Source organism: Cariama cristata, unplaced genomic scaffold, assembly GCF_000690535.1.
Source record: "Cariama cristata isolate BGI_N322 unplaced genomic scaffold, ASM69053v1 scaffold18461, whole genome shotgun sequence".
In the NCBI taxonomy this organism is placed as follows: Eukaryota; Metazoa; Chordata; class Aves; order Cariamiformes; family Cariamidae; genus Cariama; species Cariama cristata.
In genome coordinates this window covers 7854-23821 of record NW_009600015.1, presented here as the reverse complement: position 1 = coordinate 23821, position 15968 = coordinate 7854, and the positions used below count along the sequence as shown (strand labels likewise).

Sequence of the window (15968 nt, the reverse complement as noted above, 5' to 3'; positions counted from 1 at the left end):
TCATCCTTAGAACCTCAGGGATCCAGTGTGGTAGGACTTGCCATCACCAAGTGATTAGGGAACCCTAAGGCTAGTGCCCAACTCGCTGTAATTCCAGGCTTACTGACGTCATTAATATAGTGTGTTCGTGGCAAAGGCTATGCCTTTTCTGTGGCAGTAGGGAGGCTCCAGAACATATATTGAGCAAGCCAAGCTGCAGTTTCTCTTCTAATGCCTCCACAACTTACGCAGGTCTGGCTGCCTTTTTTCCTCCACTTTTTCATCTTCAGTGCCCCAAGTACTCAAAGCCCCCTCTCAAGTTGGCCCACCTGCTGCTTTAAGAGGGGTCTGTCTTCCCTCCTTGCTGCCTTTTTTTTTTTTACCCCCCTTTTCTCTCCTCTCTTCAAATTAGGAATGTTTGAATCCCTGGTTTTGTGGCTCCCTCTCTGTTTTACCACCATCATCCTGAGGAAGTTTTAACAGGACTAGAACAATCTTTCTGCAAAGGAACCCTGCCAGACAGCAGAGCTTTGCCCTGTCCTTGCAAAGAGGTACCTCCCCAAGCATGCCTGCCTAGCTCCCTATAAGCAAACGTCCACACATCCAAGGCTACATACGCAGTCAGTATCTTTCTGTTTGACAGTTCTTGGTTGATTTTTCCTTCAATCCCTTCATCTAAGTAATTTTAGGATAAAATTACTCTTTTGACCTCTTAGATTCTCTGGTTAAGATTCTAAATAATGCACTGCTTGAAAAGATATTTTAGTTTATTTTAAACCTGCCACCATGCAAATTTCATTTCATCCTCCATATCTCTTACACTGTATATACAGTGAATAATTGTTCCCTCTCTCATTTTAGACCATCACCTTAATCCTTTTGTGTTAACCATCTTAGCTCATGAGTCCTAGCTTGTTTTAAGCCTAGTGCTACCTGCAAATACTTTACCTTTTTAGCTGCTCCTCCAGCTTTCATTTTAATACATTCTCTAATTTTCACATTGTTACCACTTTTGAACCCAAGAAGGACTGTAGGGCGTTTCTTTGCTCCTCTAACAATGCTGCATTTGTCTGTGTTATGTTCACTATTACACAAAAGCTCTTCAATGTTAACAATTTGAACAAACTCTCATTCACTATTCAGGGTTAAGTAAAGAGCTGCTTAATCTCGTGGGTCTTCTGCAATTTCTTTTCCTCTGAAGATGTTCTCTAAAACAGCAGTTAGCTAATCCATACTAGAACAACAAAAGTACCCAAATATTGTTACTTTTCTCTTTCTCCAGCTCTCAGGCTCATGGTCACTATCTTGCTCAGACAATTGATACTCTGAACCAAATATTGCACTTTTCCTTATAATGGATGAACTAGATCTGTAGGAAAAGGTCTATCGTAATGAATGCTTGAAGACACGGTAGTGTACTTACTTTGACTCAACTTATTCTCCAACTTTGATATCATCCCTCCTCAGCCTACTTTAAAACTTTTAGCACTTAAATATGGAAATACATATACTGACATATATACATGAATTTAAACATTTCAGAATCTAAGTTTCTACTGAAAAAGTGATTTTTAAATCATTTAACTGCCCCCAGAATTCCAGCATACCTTTATATCCTTCAAAATTTTACCACTTCTCTCTTCATTGACTCCTAACTCCTTTTTTGCTGAACCTAATTCAGATTTAAGTTCTTCTTTATGAGGTGACATCTTTACAATTAAATTCTTTTCATTCTGTGAATTGTTCGTAGTCTTCACCTCTCCCTGCATTGTGTTCAAAGAAAAAATATTTTTTACGTGAGCCGTTTCCATATTCATACAGATTGTATATTTTCCATATATTCTCAAATCATATCTACAGTAACTATGATTTTAAAGTTGTGCATGCACTTTACGCTGTATGTTTTTTACCTGACAAACAGCATAAATAATGCAGTTGGCTGGAACTCATACAGCATATTTTGGTAATGTAAGCTTGTAATAAATAATCATTACTCAGGTGAGATCAAGCGGTTGTATTCTTAGTCTAGACAAGAGAAAGACAGTGTAGCTGCATATGGTTTCCACCATGAAGCTGATAACTGACCTTCATGAGTTACTGCTACTACTAAGTGGCTATTACAACTTAAGAGACCTATAGAGACAGATAAACAACACAACCAGTAAATCTGGTACATAGTGTATTTGGTTATGTTAGTTACTTATGTTCTTTAAACAGGGATCTAACAATCACTAGCTGTATAACCAACATGGTCCAGTAGAGCACTAGACTGGAAGTCAGGTGGCTAAGCTCTGATGCCGCCTTGTATACATACATTTAATGATCTGAAGTATGTCATTTTGCATAGGTCATTCAATGCTATTCCCACCCGATCCCTTTTTCTGAGGGATTTCTGAGACAGACCCTGAATGTACAGTATCACCTAGGCACATGGCACTGATCCAAACTAGAACTTCTAAGCAAACAAAAATACAAACACCAGTAACGATCACACGTTCTGCATAGCTACACTCTTCCTTTCTGCTTAAAAAATAAACATAAGTCATTTTACATAGTAATTATTCTATCATTTCTTTAAATAAGGAGAGATGGCATTCAAGTATAATTTAAATAAAATACATCCTAAATACATCGGTGTAGCTTAAAGATAACACACAAAAGCATACAGAAAACACACTGTTATTACTGAATATATTTTAAAACAAAGAACTGCATCCTGTTGTGATTGCTGGGCTATGAAGCAAAATGGCAAAGTAATATGAAACATTCTGTAACATCATAGTAACTCTGCAAGTAGGTTTTTACCATTAGTGATACCAATATTGAAGCCCAGTTATTTTGCCTAACTTGGAAATCCAGTAATTCTTCCTACAAACTATCATTTCTACCTGGTGCCATCTTCCCTTCCCACTACAAAGGGGCAAGTAGTACAGTATAAGTCAACCACCTTGGATTTTTATGGCCAAATCATACTGCCCATCAGAACCTTCAAAATCCACATAAGCCTGACACCTAACTTTTTCCTTTTCCTCTCCACTCAGAAACTCTTTTCATATAAGCCCTCTTACTAATACTTAAGGCTGGCTTACAGAGATGATAAGACAGTAAGTTGGTACAGGACAGACCTCTGAAAACCAGGTCATCTGGGTCCTACTGCTTTCCAGAACTGAGTAATTTAATAAAAGTTCACATTAGGTTATCTGGAGCAAATGGTTTTAGACAAGATTCAGAGTAAATATGAGAAAGAGTCACAGTAAATAAAGATTTTTTTTAAAATATGAGACACGACAAAGGTATTTTCAAGTAGTTCTCCAGGACAGCCATAAAGCATGGCAAACAGTCTTAGTAGCTCATGGTGGGTTGACCTTGGCTGGCTGCCAGATGCCCACCCAGCCACTCTCTTATTTTCCCTCCTCAGCAGATCAGGGGGGGGAAATAAGATGGAAAGGGCTCATGGGCAGAGATAAAGACAGCAATATCACCCACTAACTACTCTCATGGGCAAAACAGACTTGACTTGGTGAAAATTTATTTAATTTGCCATTAAAATAGAGTTGGACGGCAAGAAACAAACACTGAAAGAGCTCCCTGCCTTTTCTCCCCAAGCTCAATTTTACTCCTTCATTCTAAAGTCCTCTACCTCCTCCCTACAGTGCGAATATCTGTTCTAGCACGGTCTCTTCCATGGGCTGTTTCTCACACTTTCCCCCCTCCCCTTCACTCCTCATTGCCTCTGCAATGTTTTGCCCTTTCTTAAATATGTTTTCACAGCAGTGCCACGCACACGGCTCACAGGCTCAGCTGTGTCCTGTGGTGGAACCAGATGTGCCCAGCAAGGAGCAGCCTCGGCCTTTTCTCAGGGAGGCCCCCTTGCAGCTCCCCCACTGCCAACACCTTGCCACGAACACCCAACACGTAGCTTAGGATCCATACCCAAAACCATATCCAGCTCAGAAAAATGACTGGATTAGGTTTCCACGTATGCTTGCTCTGCTCTTAGTCCTTCCAGGCATCTACCTCTAGCCACTGCTGCAGAAACTACAGAGACAGACAGACCCTTCAACTGACTCACCACAGCCATTTTTATGCCAAAGTATTCATCCTCACCCTTTCTTACAGCACTGAAAAGTATAAACTATAAGGCTTTATATGACACATAAAAGTGGATTATTTTAAAAAACAAATAATACTACTAAAAAACAAATCCCATACCAGGTTATCAGTAGGGGAAGCCGCTACTGCAAATGACTGATCGGTATTTGCTTCCAGTTCTTCCAGTTCCTCCATTCCTTTAAGGGCTACACCTTTTCTTTCTCTCTGGCAGAATGGCTTGAGAAGCTTAGTCTCTTCACGATCATGTTGTTCCTTTGGCTTGTACAACTCCAACTCTGAAGTAAGTCCACCTCTTTCCAATCGTAAGGCTTCAAGCTCTTTCTCATATGCCTTGATTTGATCTTTCAGTTTTGGAGTGCTACCTTGCAGTTCATTGATTTCTCTCTGATAAGCTACTTCTTTCTGATCCAGTGCTTGCACCTGGAAATCAAGTGTAGAAACTTCTAATTGAAGACTATTAACATCTTGAGCCTGACTTGCATCTCTCTTTTCCAGCTCAGTTTGATGCTCTGCTGCCTTTTTTGTTAAGTACTGCAACTCTGCCAGTGTCTTCTTTTGCATCTCTTTCTCTAGAATAGTTGCTTCACTTTCTCTTACAGTATCTTCAAGTTCTCGAAGGTGAGAAGTAGCCATCCTTGCTTCAGCCTCTGTCCAAGACAAACGTGTTTGGAAAAGGCTGCACTCTTGCTGAAGAGCACCATACTGTATTCTCAGAAAGGTTAGCTCTGCAACATGCTGTTCTGATGACTCTCGTAATTTTTGGCATTTTTTCTCCAGAATTTCCACTTTTATTTTGAACTGCGATTCCTTCTCTTCCAGTTGCCGCTGCAGAGCTTCCTTAGCAGCCAAGACAAGGTCTAGTTCCTCCTGAAGTTCTCTCACTTTGGAGAGTAGAAATGGGTTTCTTCTGTTTCGACCAATATCATCACCCAGATAATCTGCCAGTCCCTTCTTCAACTCATTCTGAAGGTTTCTCACTGGCATTCCCAGGGCATGTGGACAGAGATCATCTTGGTCATCATTAACTTCGTGACATACTGGTCCAAGTTGTGCCAGCTCTTTTTGAAGCTTCTCAATGACTCCATGGAGTTGCTCTACCTCTTCATCTTTGTCCTTACGCAGCCTTTCTTGGTCACCACGAAGGTGTTCAACAAGTGATCCGAGTTCTTCAATTTCAGATTTTTGGTCTTCCACAACCTGAGCAAAAGGATACGGTCTGCATATTACTGTATGTAGGCAGAATTAGTATTGCACATAGAGTTTAAATTACATTTTTCCTCTGAAACATGCAGGCATTAAATCACATATTTAACAGCAGGAAGAATGCACGCTTCAGCTGGTAGCAATTCAAAAGACTCTCTACTTTCCTAAGAGAATTATCAAATAGATTTAATTTACAATAAGATCCTGTACACCTTGCTTCCCCTAAAAACCAAACAATGAACATATAGTTAGTACTCTTACTTTATTCTCCAGCTCATGCTGGAGTCTATTCATCTGCTCATTCAAGTGATCGATTTCTTGATTCTTTTCTTTGAGTAGTGCTTGTGGGAATGACAAAGCTGAGGAATCACCAATATCCAGGTTCTGATTTTGCTTCATGTGAAGTTTTGTTAGATCCTCCTGATGAGAAAAAAAAGCAATCTCATTAGAAAGGACTTACTTTCTCCCTAAGGGCAGAACAGAACTAAGGTCTTCATTTAAACATTCTCCTCCTTGCCATCATGTTAAAGAACTCAAGAACACAACTACAGCTACTTTGTTTGGGTTTGTACCCCTGGATTAGATTGCCACAACATTTCTCAACTTTCAAGCTAAGAGATGAAAAGTTGCCAGACTGACAACCAACCAGTTTTCTAACTTGTAACATTTGCAGTGGCTATAGAGGTCAGGAATACACACAAAACTGTGTAGTGTTTACTAAATGACAACACTGTAGTTCATAATCTGGCAGGGCCAGGAAAAAAGCTAAGCTTTTTATTTAAATCAGAAGTCTGTAGAAGATAATGCCATAAACATGAACCTGGAGTATATGGGTGGGGTTTGTTCTACAATATCCAGCATTAGCCTTGTAACAGTAATGCAATATTCCCTTGACAAGAGAAACAAACTAAGTATCTGTTTGTAACATCACAAGATGAAAACCACAACATTCAAGACAGAAGGTCTCTGAAGTTTTAGCCAGTGCACACTAAAGCCAAGGAAACCTACCTTCAGTTGTGCATTCTCTAACTGAAGGTGGCTGATGCTGGAAGTGCTAAGGTTTTTTTGCATCTCTAACTGCAAATTCAGCTGCAATATCTCCTCTTTTTTACTGATCAAATTATCTTTATATTGTTCTAGTTGGTCTAACAAGCTTGCAATCTAAAAAAAAGAAGAAAATGCACAGTTGTTTCAATTAAGTTCTCTTATTTAAGCAGAAAAGATAAAACTTCATTCATCGCCTTATTTACTGAGAACAAGTAACTTCAGCACACTCGATGACTTAAACTCTCTAATCAATTTGCATTAATAAAATACTTGAGCCATAAAAAGAGTGAGAAGCTAGTGTTCCAGCTCCTCAACTGCGAAACCAAAGTATTGCAAAGGTGGTTTTCCATTTTCTTTTTAAAAAAATCTAACTGCCCATAAGAAATACGTTAATCTATGTCTGAACAATCAAGGCTTGACTGATGTAATTTGACATAACAATAGGATGTCTAAAGTATTTGATGTCTAAAGTAATCACAAGCAGTTAACATGATCACCACTCTCCTCCTCCTAGAAGACAGAAATTAGCACTGCACTGCTAATCCAGATAATACAGCAACCAAAAAAGTTCTGCGCATGAACTCCTTCAACTTGTAAAAGAGTCAGTAACTACACATTCCTCTGCTAGTAGCTTTTGAAAGCTTGAGAGCAAAGAGCTTTCTGGAAACACTGTGATCTTGCCACCCAAAGGTTTTATCATCTCTTGCCTTAATGGGTAGCAAGGTATAGGGGCTTTGAGAATGAAAAAGGCTTAGTGGCTCCTCAAGTCAGACTTCGTAAGAGACTTGGAACTTCCATCTGTAAGAAATCAGTTTTTATTTTCTTACTGCTCTTGAAAAAATGGTGCATAATTAACTGGAGGATGACCCATATTGTTGTTCCTTGCACATCCTAAACTGGATTGTATGTTTGTATATTACAGATACTATAATAATTATGTAGTATTACGTAAACATACAGCGAAGGGGAGTGTATGCATCTGCATGTAAATCCAGTAAAAGTTCCAAACGCTGTGGCCAATTACATAGTGTTTCAGCTTAGCTTGGCACAAGAACTCATGGCTAGCATTCTCTGGCTCACAAAACAGAGAAGGTCAGATGACACCATTATGGGTAATTTTCCCATTATTATCACTGGATTAGTGATAAAGGAATTATCACTCTCAAACAAAATCACATCCACCTTCCACTCCACTTCAACTTTGGATGGAAAGGAAAATCAATTTACAAGAGATATTGATCAATCAGTCTCAAAGTTTATGTGAATCATCACAGGACAGTTTTCAGCAGCAGGGGAGATGGACAGACACGGGGGTGACAAAACAGAACAAAGCAAGATTAGTTAACGCCAAAGCCTAGAGAATACTGGATAAGAAGGCATACCTACTACAATGGTAGTCATTGGGTTTTTGAATGGCTTAAATTCCCAGTTACAAGTTTGCACAAAATGTTTCTGCAATTACACGAGCGACTCGGAAGTCTACAGGACCTTTGCCAAAACTCTTACCTCTCTCTCTTTCCTCTGAAGTGCTTCCTGCTCTGCCTGCAACTGCTCCTTCAGCACTGGGGCACAACTGCCATCTGCTGGTACTCTGTGCCTTGCTTCATCCAATTTAGACTGTAGGGCAGAGATCTGAATCAGGTTATTGTACTGCTGCTGTTGCAATGCCTCTTTATCCTGCAAAATATTTTTTTTTATATGTTAGAATTAATTGCTGTCAATATACATACCCACCTAACCAGAACAATCCTTCATCATCCCTGACAAATCCCACTAGAAGAAAAGCACATAATCCCAATGGCCTACAAAGAAATAGGAATTCAAAACAACAGAATGTTTTTAGCTCACTGAAGTTTTTACCCTTTATTTTTTCTAACCCAAGTTTAACAAATTCTGAAAATTTAGCATTCAGCGATATATTATATTTTCTCAATTACACAGTGTTCTATATGTTTAAGAATCTTAAACATCTTGTTCTTATAGCCATTTCCAAATTTATTATGATAACATATATTTGCCAAGCAAAATGTAAGAGCTGGAGACCTAATTTAATTGAAGAGATAGAGAGTTTTGCGTAGATCAAAAACCTTCTACAAATATATCATGTTAAGTCAGAACGTGCAGCACCAGCACTAAGTTTGTCAGATCTGTGGTCTGTCAAGCTATCATAGGTTTATTTTTTTCATTTTAAAAACTTCTCCTTTGGTACTCTTTCTCTCACAGTCCTTCTCAGGAGCGGTGTCAGTCCAAGGAGGAAAGCTTCACTTGGGAATTCATCCAAACAGCAAGCATACATACCTATACTTAATACAATAAAGGAAAGCAGGACAAGAAACCCAAGGCAGTAACTGCCTCTGCTGTTCAACACTTATTCTGCCCATAGCTCACCACACATATCTCTAACAGAAGCGTTATTTTAGACTCATCATATGATTTGCCAAAAAATTATGTAAAATTTGACCATCTTTAATCAAAGAGAACTAAGACCTAGAGTACATAGATAGCATCTTCTGATCTTAAAATAAAAGAAGCATCAATTGAAAAATAAAAAAATAAATTACAAAGTTAACGCTGCATCACAGTAGTAAAACAGCATGCCCAAGAACAGGTATTTAAAAGAGCTGTCCAAACCTTCATGTCCATACTAAATAGGCCACCTGATTTCCACCCACTAGCCCCCAAGCAGTCCCCACTGGCTTTCTGGCCAGCAATCCAGACAGACAGTTAGGGAACAAAGCTGTCATTCACACCTAATATCACTGGCAGGACAAAACCCAAATGTAATAATTACGAAACCATCACCTATACTTTTTTGGGTAGGAAAGCACCTAACACAGAAATAATTTTGTTTGTCCTGAAGGGAAAAAATGAAAACTCTTCTTGCCCTCGCATGAAACCTATGATATTAACCAGTCCCTCAGGTATCCTGCTGCCATACACGAAAGGACACACATAACAACAAAACCCAAGCAACAACAGCACCTTTTTTTTTTGGTTTGTATCAACTAAAAATAAGACATTACCCGCATCATCTTGATCACTGGCAAAAAACCTCCAGTAACAATGGGCAAATCCAGATTCCTGCAAAACTGGGTTGCCTTACCTCAGATATTCCTGCATTTACCGGACAGCAGAGCTGCAGGTGTGCTGTAGCTCCTGGTGTCAGTATGGCTCTGCCTGCAAGAGTCAAGTTTCTCCTAACATTCTTCAGCTGCTATGTTCTGAGGTTGCTATAGCAACCCAGCAAAAACAAACAGTAACCCAGGCAAAAACTGAGAGCTTTACAGAACCATAGAACCAATGAGGTTGGAAGAGACCTCTACGATGATCAAGTCCAACCTTTGCCCTAACATCACCATGTCAGCTAGACCATGGCACTAAGTGCCACCTCCAGTTTTTTCTTAAACACCACCAGCGATGGGGACTCCACCACCTCTCCGGGCAGCCCCTTCCAATGCCTAACGACCCTTTCTGTGAAGAAAGGCCTCCTCATTTCTAGACTGAGCTTCCCCTGGTGCAGTTTCAGACTATGCCCTCTTGTCTTGTCACTAGCTGCCTGGGAGAAGAGGCCGGCCCCCACCTGGCTACACCCTCCTTTCAGGTCGTTGTAGACAGTGATCAGGTCTCCCCTCAGCCTCCTCTTCTCCAGGCTAAACACCCCCAGCTCCCTCAGCTGTTCCCCATCAGACTTGTGCTCCAGACCCTTCACCACCTTCGTTGCCCTTCTCTGGACTCGCTCCAGCACCTCAAGGTCTTTCTTGAAGTGGGGGGTCCAGAACTGGACACAGCACTCGAGGTGTGGCCTCACCAGTGCCAAGTACAGGGGGACAATCACTTACATAATGCACCTTCACTGAAAAACCTTCTTCTGGATGCTCACGCAGATGCAGTCTAACATAGTATCTTCTTTCACCAATACCAAAATCCGTAAGACAGCGGACTCCCTAAATAAGCCCCACTTTCAAGACCTCAAGCAGAAGGATGAGCAATCTTCCCAGCACAACCCTAACCAGAAGCCTCAATGTTACATATCAACAACCTAAGGAATTGGACCAGGAAAAAACGAAGACCTGCTGCATGCACATGACAGCAGGTTAAATCAATCTGCTAGCTGTGCGTTTAGTCAGCATTACTCACAAAAAGATACTGTTTCATATTCAAAATTACTCTTTCCAGATCTATTTCTTATTAGTGCTAGTCTCCATTAACTGCAATACCTACAGTTTTCATATGTTGGAATTTGGGGGACAATAAAAATCTGTAATTGCCATTCACATCAAGTGCATTTTTACAGAAAAATGTCATGACATGCAATTATTCTTAGAGCTCCATTGGCACTTAGTGCAGAAAATTGCTTCAAGACAAGCTATTACAATGCCTACAGTTGGAAAGCTGAATGGTATAACCTTGTTTAAAGCTGATGAATTAGTTTCTTGGAAAAAAGAAAAAACAAAACCAAACGGATCTGAATTTGGCTTATATAGGATTTTTAAGAAAGACCAATTTACCGGGCTATTCAGACAGCTAAAACAATATTTTGAATTCACATGGATAAAGAAAGCCTGTTTAACAGAAGGCTTAGATTTCAGAGACAAGAGCAACTCACCACCAGCAGTATCACAGCTGCCATCCACTCCAAGGAAAACCAGACAGAAAGCTAATGGACACAGGGTTTTTTTTTATGTTTGGATAAAATCACGGAATAGCTTATGCTGGGAAGGGTCTCTAGAGCTCTCCAGTCCAACCTCTGACTCAAAGCAGAACCAACTTGGCTCTGCTCAGGGCCTTGGCCAGCCAAATTCTGAACATCTCCAAGTCAGAGACACCACTGCCACTTTGAACCCCTTTTTCATCATTTGGCTGCCTCCACTATGACCATTTCCCCCTAACCATTTAATTGGCATTTCTCTTGTTGCAGTTTATGCTCGTATTTTCTCATCCTTTCACTGTGCACCTCCAAGTATGACTCCATGTTCTCTATAACCTCATATTATGTGGTTAGTAGGCAACAGTAAGATCTCTGCAAACCTAAACAAACCCTGTTCTCTCAGCCCCCTGACCGTCTTGAGGGTCCTTTGCTAGACTTGCTCCAGTACGCCAATGTCTGTCTGGTACATGGAAGTATAAAATCAAGCAGTTCTCCAGATGCAATCTCACAAGTGTTAAATAGATGGGAATAATAGTACCTAATAAACTATGACTGGCTAGTCTATATCACATTAGCTGAAGCTAAAACAAAAACCACTTTTTTCAGTATTTTTAAAAAGAAAAATAATGGAAAAAAGTATTTACAGAATTAGCAATTAAACTAATAAATTTAGTTTGGATCATGCCAATCTCAAATCTTCGAACTTGATAGACACACCAACAATACTTAACCAAGGAAAATTGCTGGGAGGAAACTCAAACATTAAGTTTAAGAAGCTAGAAAAGGTTACTCAGATATTTGGTCAAAGACAAATAGTTTTGCTAAATGGAATGCAATTCTTAACTCTAAGCTGTGAATAAATCTGCAGCAGTAACAAAGCACTAAAAATTTCAGACTGTGGCAAACGGATCTGGCTCCAAAGACACATAGCAAGAAGAACTACCGATTAAGATAATATGATTTTAAACAGTTACTTATTGAAGATCCACGATGTTTAATATCTTCTCAGGAACTTCTAGAGAAGCAAAAGAGAAGCTCTGATACATGCAAACATGATAATTATCAAAAAGCAGTCTCTATAGTAAGTAGTATAGTTAGTAAAACCAGAGTTTGTTTAAAACTGTGGCTGTGGTACCTGCCATTAATACAACAGCTTAACTCACCAGTAAGTGCCAGGCTAGTCTCAAACAACACTAAGTGTCATTGATATCCCCCATGAAGACACTGTCTGCATAATTCCACTCCCATTTAAATAAGTATTTAAAAATTACTTGTTTTAATTCGGTTTCCACTTTCTTCATTTTTTGCAGTTGTTGTTCCAAGTAGCGCACAGTCTTTGAGACTTCAGTTCCGCTGTGCTCCAGTTCTCGTATCTGTGCCAGCAGTTCTTCTATCTCTTTATCACGAGCTGTAATTTCTTGCTGGTTTTTCTCCTTTTCTAATAACAACTTATTGTAATCATCCATCTTCTCTTTTATTTCTGCTTGCAAAGATTCTACCTATACAGAAATCACATTATACAGATATTCTGGCAATATAACAAACTTCCAATTGGAAGCAACAGTGATTTCACGGCAAAGAAGGTGAGTTTTACTACGGACTAAACTAGTGCTAAAATCCCAGATGAAAGTAAAATTAGATGTGGACAGAAAGGATGAAAAAGTAACTTTCTGAAATCTTGTTTTCCAAATGCAGCAGCTCTTAAATACGCATTTGATTACTCTCTTAATATTTGCAGTATTCTCACAAAGTATTGGATGAAGGCATACTCTCAAGGACCAGTGGTCATCAAAAGGGGCCTTGTGGTATGTGGGGTTTTTTGTTGCTTTTACTTTGTTCAAGATTTAAAAATCCCAAGATTACATGAATTATTACTAATAGCATTAGATGTATTTCTGTAACCTCAGAACCATCTTCCACTACTTCATGGAATTCCAGTTTAAAGGAAGATACCAAGAATTGAAGGATAAATATGCAATGTAACACAATGAATGCCTGCAAATCAGAAAGATTCACAGCAGTCAACATAGAACAGGTACACTTTTTCCAAAAATCCCTTAAATATGAAGAGGATAACAATTTTGCATTTGAGCTTACTGAGATCCAATCATGCACAGAGCTGCATTCATCCCAGTAATTAACGTGAAGGCAAGGCTAGGAGCTTTGGTGGGTAACAGAGGCAGGAGAGAACCAAGTGGGACAGACAGATTACGTCGGAAATGATAAAGTCATTAAGCACGTTGAAAGCAAGCTTGGATAGGAAAGCAATGGGAAACCTTCTAAAGGAGAAATAATTCGGTCACTACCAAGGAGGAAGGAAGATGAGATTTTACAAAATAAATGCTTTGTTCATCAATAACTGTTTGAATTTATGCCAATTCCACTTCAATATTAAAAAATAATAATTCTTTGTCTTAATATAAAATTTTACATCTTCAAAGTATTGTATAGATATTACTAAAGCAGAAAAAACACCTTCTAGCAAAATACAGAGGCATAGAGTTAATTTCGTCAAATTAATAAGCATGGAGAGCATCACAGAGTAGTTAAGAATATCAAAAGTGATTAACATTACATTTTCAACTGCTTACAGGCACATATATCTTTCCTTAATTATGTACATATCTTATTCCTTTCTCATCCCATCAGCAATTAATCAACTGTTAAGCATAACACAGGGCTTACAGTAAAGCTTTTCAGTACAGAAAAATCTTTTAGAAGTCTACACTTTCTAATGCTATAAAATTTTGGCATCAGAATCCCAGAAACTATGACACTTTATACATGAAAAGTGTCATTTTTAACACCACATTGCTAGAAAGCTAGTGCTGCAATCCTGTAGCTAAGAATCACTTTCACAACCTTCACCCTCACAGCATACTCTCAGATGGTAGCTCCCAGTACCAATCAGCACTCTTTTCACTAAATAATCCCACTTGCATAGACCTTCAGCCTAGAGAACAGCAGAGAGAACAACTACGAATTTGTTATAACTCCTACATGCAGAAATTAGAAGCTCACTTGAACTGATTTGTTTCAGAGCGAGTTAAGTAATTACAGACGTTAACAGCTGCATTAAACAACTATACAAGAACTGTCTAAATCCTGACATTTTATTCTGGCACAGATTGCATCCAAATCTCACCCTACCCTCAAATGTCACTTGCTTAGCTACCTTCCTTGTGTGCCTTTCTCCAATTGAGTTTTAATCCTTTCTGAGAGAGGTTGCAAAGTTACAGCAGCTAGTCAATTTTTTCAGATATTCCTCTTTACTATGACACAAGCATACTAGTAACTAGCTGTCATCCACCTAATAACTTGGATAGAAAGCAAGCTGTGGTCTTAACAGCTTGACATATTTTGAATAACTTGACATACATCCTTTATGATCCTGTATGCCCAAGAACTGCCACAGAGGTATACCTTCCGGGTACAAACAGATCTTCAACAAGTCACACGGTCTTTGAAATAAAAATATTTGCTGTTCTTTTTCGGACTTTTGCTACAGTGTAAATAACACATAGGCTATGTGTGTGATGTACTCAGAAAATCTTGATGCCAGATAATGGCATTCATGCAAATGAGAAGCCAAAACAGATGCAGAATGATATGTAATCACTCTACTTCTTAAGAAGCCTAACGAAGTCCTACCAGAGGTTACAGAAGGCAAGCGACAATCAGGTGCCCTCCAGCACGGAAAACTCACTCTATCAAAAATTCAGTTGTTCCTATAAGATTTGCTTTTCTAACACCAAGGTACACAATTTCATAAACTGTACATAAATGAATAGATGGAAATGAAATTAAGTAGTATACACACAGAAGTTTTGTTAAGAGGAGGACTACAAACAAAAGCTGAAGGCTAAGGCAGAGTGTATCATCATAATTCCATTATCTTTGTTTCATACTCCAAACCTTAACTTCTCCTTTCATGCCAAAAAGCTCTTTTACAGCAAGTAACTGCCTGTAATACATCTGAGCAATAAGCCAGGAGAATGAAGCACTTGTGTACAGGGAATTAAATTGAAAGCAGTTCCTCACTCCCTGCAAGAATTCTGCCACCCTAAGACATGTATCCTTATCTCCAAGTCAAGCTGAAGCAGCCTTGACATATCAAGAACAGGAAAAAAAAAGCCAAAGTAGATCTAATTAATACAAGGGATTGAAAGGAAAAAAAAAAAAGAAAGAAAAGTTAAAGAGATGTTCACGCTGTTTTCCATACCTGTAGAATCAATTCATAGTTCTGTATAATGTTCGGTTATATGAAAAAAAAACAAAACAAAAAAGCAAGAGTTAATCTTTGAAACCAAGCATCAAACAAATGAACATGAGAAAAAAAAGGACTGATTTATAAACTTAAATAGGACAAGGCATACAGACAAAGAACATCTCTTATTACAACTGTTATAGCTGGAAAAACTAAACACGTTTAGAAACCAGAAGTCACTCCTCAAGTACTCTCTGTAGAGCAGAGTGTCTGTATTGTTGTCCTCCCCAGTTAATTTAAACCAGACTTGTAGGCTGTGAAACTTTGAAACTTTACTGTAATGCACATACAACATTTCTTTCCATCTCCATAAGAAGTAATGTAAGTACACTCTCACTGCTTAAATGTAGTCCAGTCAGCTGGGGGAAAAAAATGTGCTCTCTGGGTGACAACAGAGAAGGGGCGGGGGGGGGGAGTCTCTCAAGAGCCAGTCCCCCAAAACAATACAGGTTTTGGTATTTCGTTGTAGTAAACAAACTCCTTTGGCCTCTAAGTGTGATTTTACTCACCCTGTACTCTCTGGGCTCTCCTGAAGTTTGTGATTTGGGGGGAGTCTCTCAAGAGCCAGTCCCCCAAAACAATACAGGTTTTGGTATTTCGTTGTAGTAAACAAACTCCTTTGGCCTCTAAGTGTGATTTTACTCACCCTGTACTCTCTGGGCTCTCCTGAAGTTTGTGATTTTGCTGAAAGTTTTAGCTGTTCTTCCAGCT

General features: G+C 39.1%; 1 protein-coding gene across 1 annotated transcript in view; it reads right to left on the bottom strand.

Annotated features, from left to right (window-relative positions):
* Nucleotides 1-1586: 1586 nt before the first annotated feature.
* Nucleotides 1587-15968, bottom strand: part of LOC104169083 (A-kinase anchor protein 9-like) — a gene marked incomplete at its 3' end in the record, with an annotated part of 18605 nt that continues 4223 nt past the window's right edge. Inside the window, exons 4-11 of the mRNA XM_009709895.1 lie at nt 15213-15233; nt 12262-12489; nt 7849-8019; nt 6304-6456; nt 5557-5712; nt 4975-5289; nt 4192-4779; nt 1587-1742 (exon numbers count right to left, since the gene is read on the bottom strand). Coding sequence (XP_009708197.1) covers nt 1587-1742; nt 4192-4779; nt 4975-5289; nt 5557-5712; nt 6304-6456; nt 7849-8019; nt 12262-12489; nt 15213-15233 — 1788 coding nt within the window. The remainder of the gene's footprint in view (nt 1743-4191; nt 4780-4974; nt 5290-5556; nt 5713-6303; nt 6457-7848; nt 8020-12261; nt 12490-15212; nt 15234-15968) is intronic.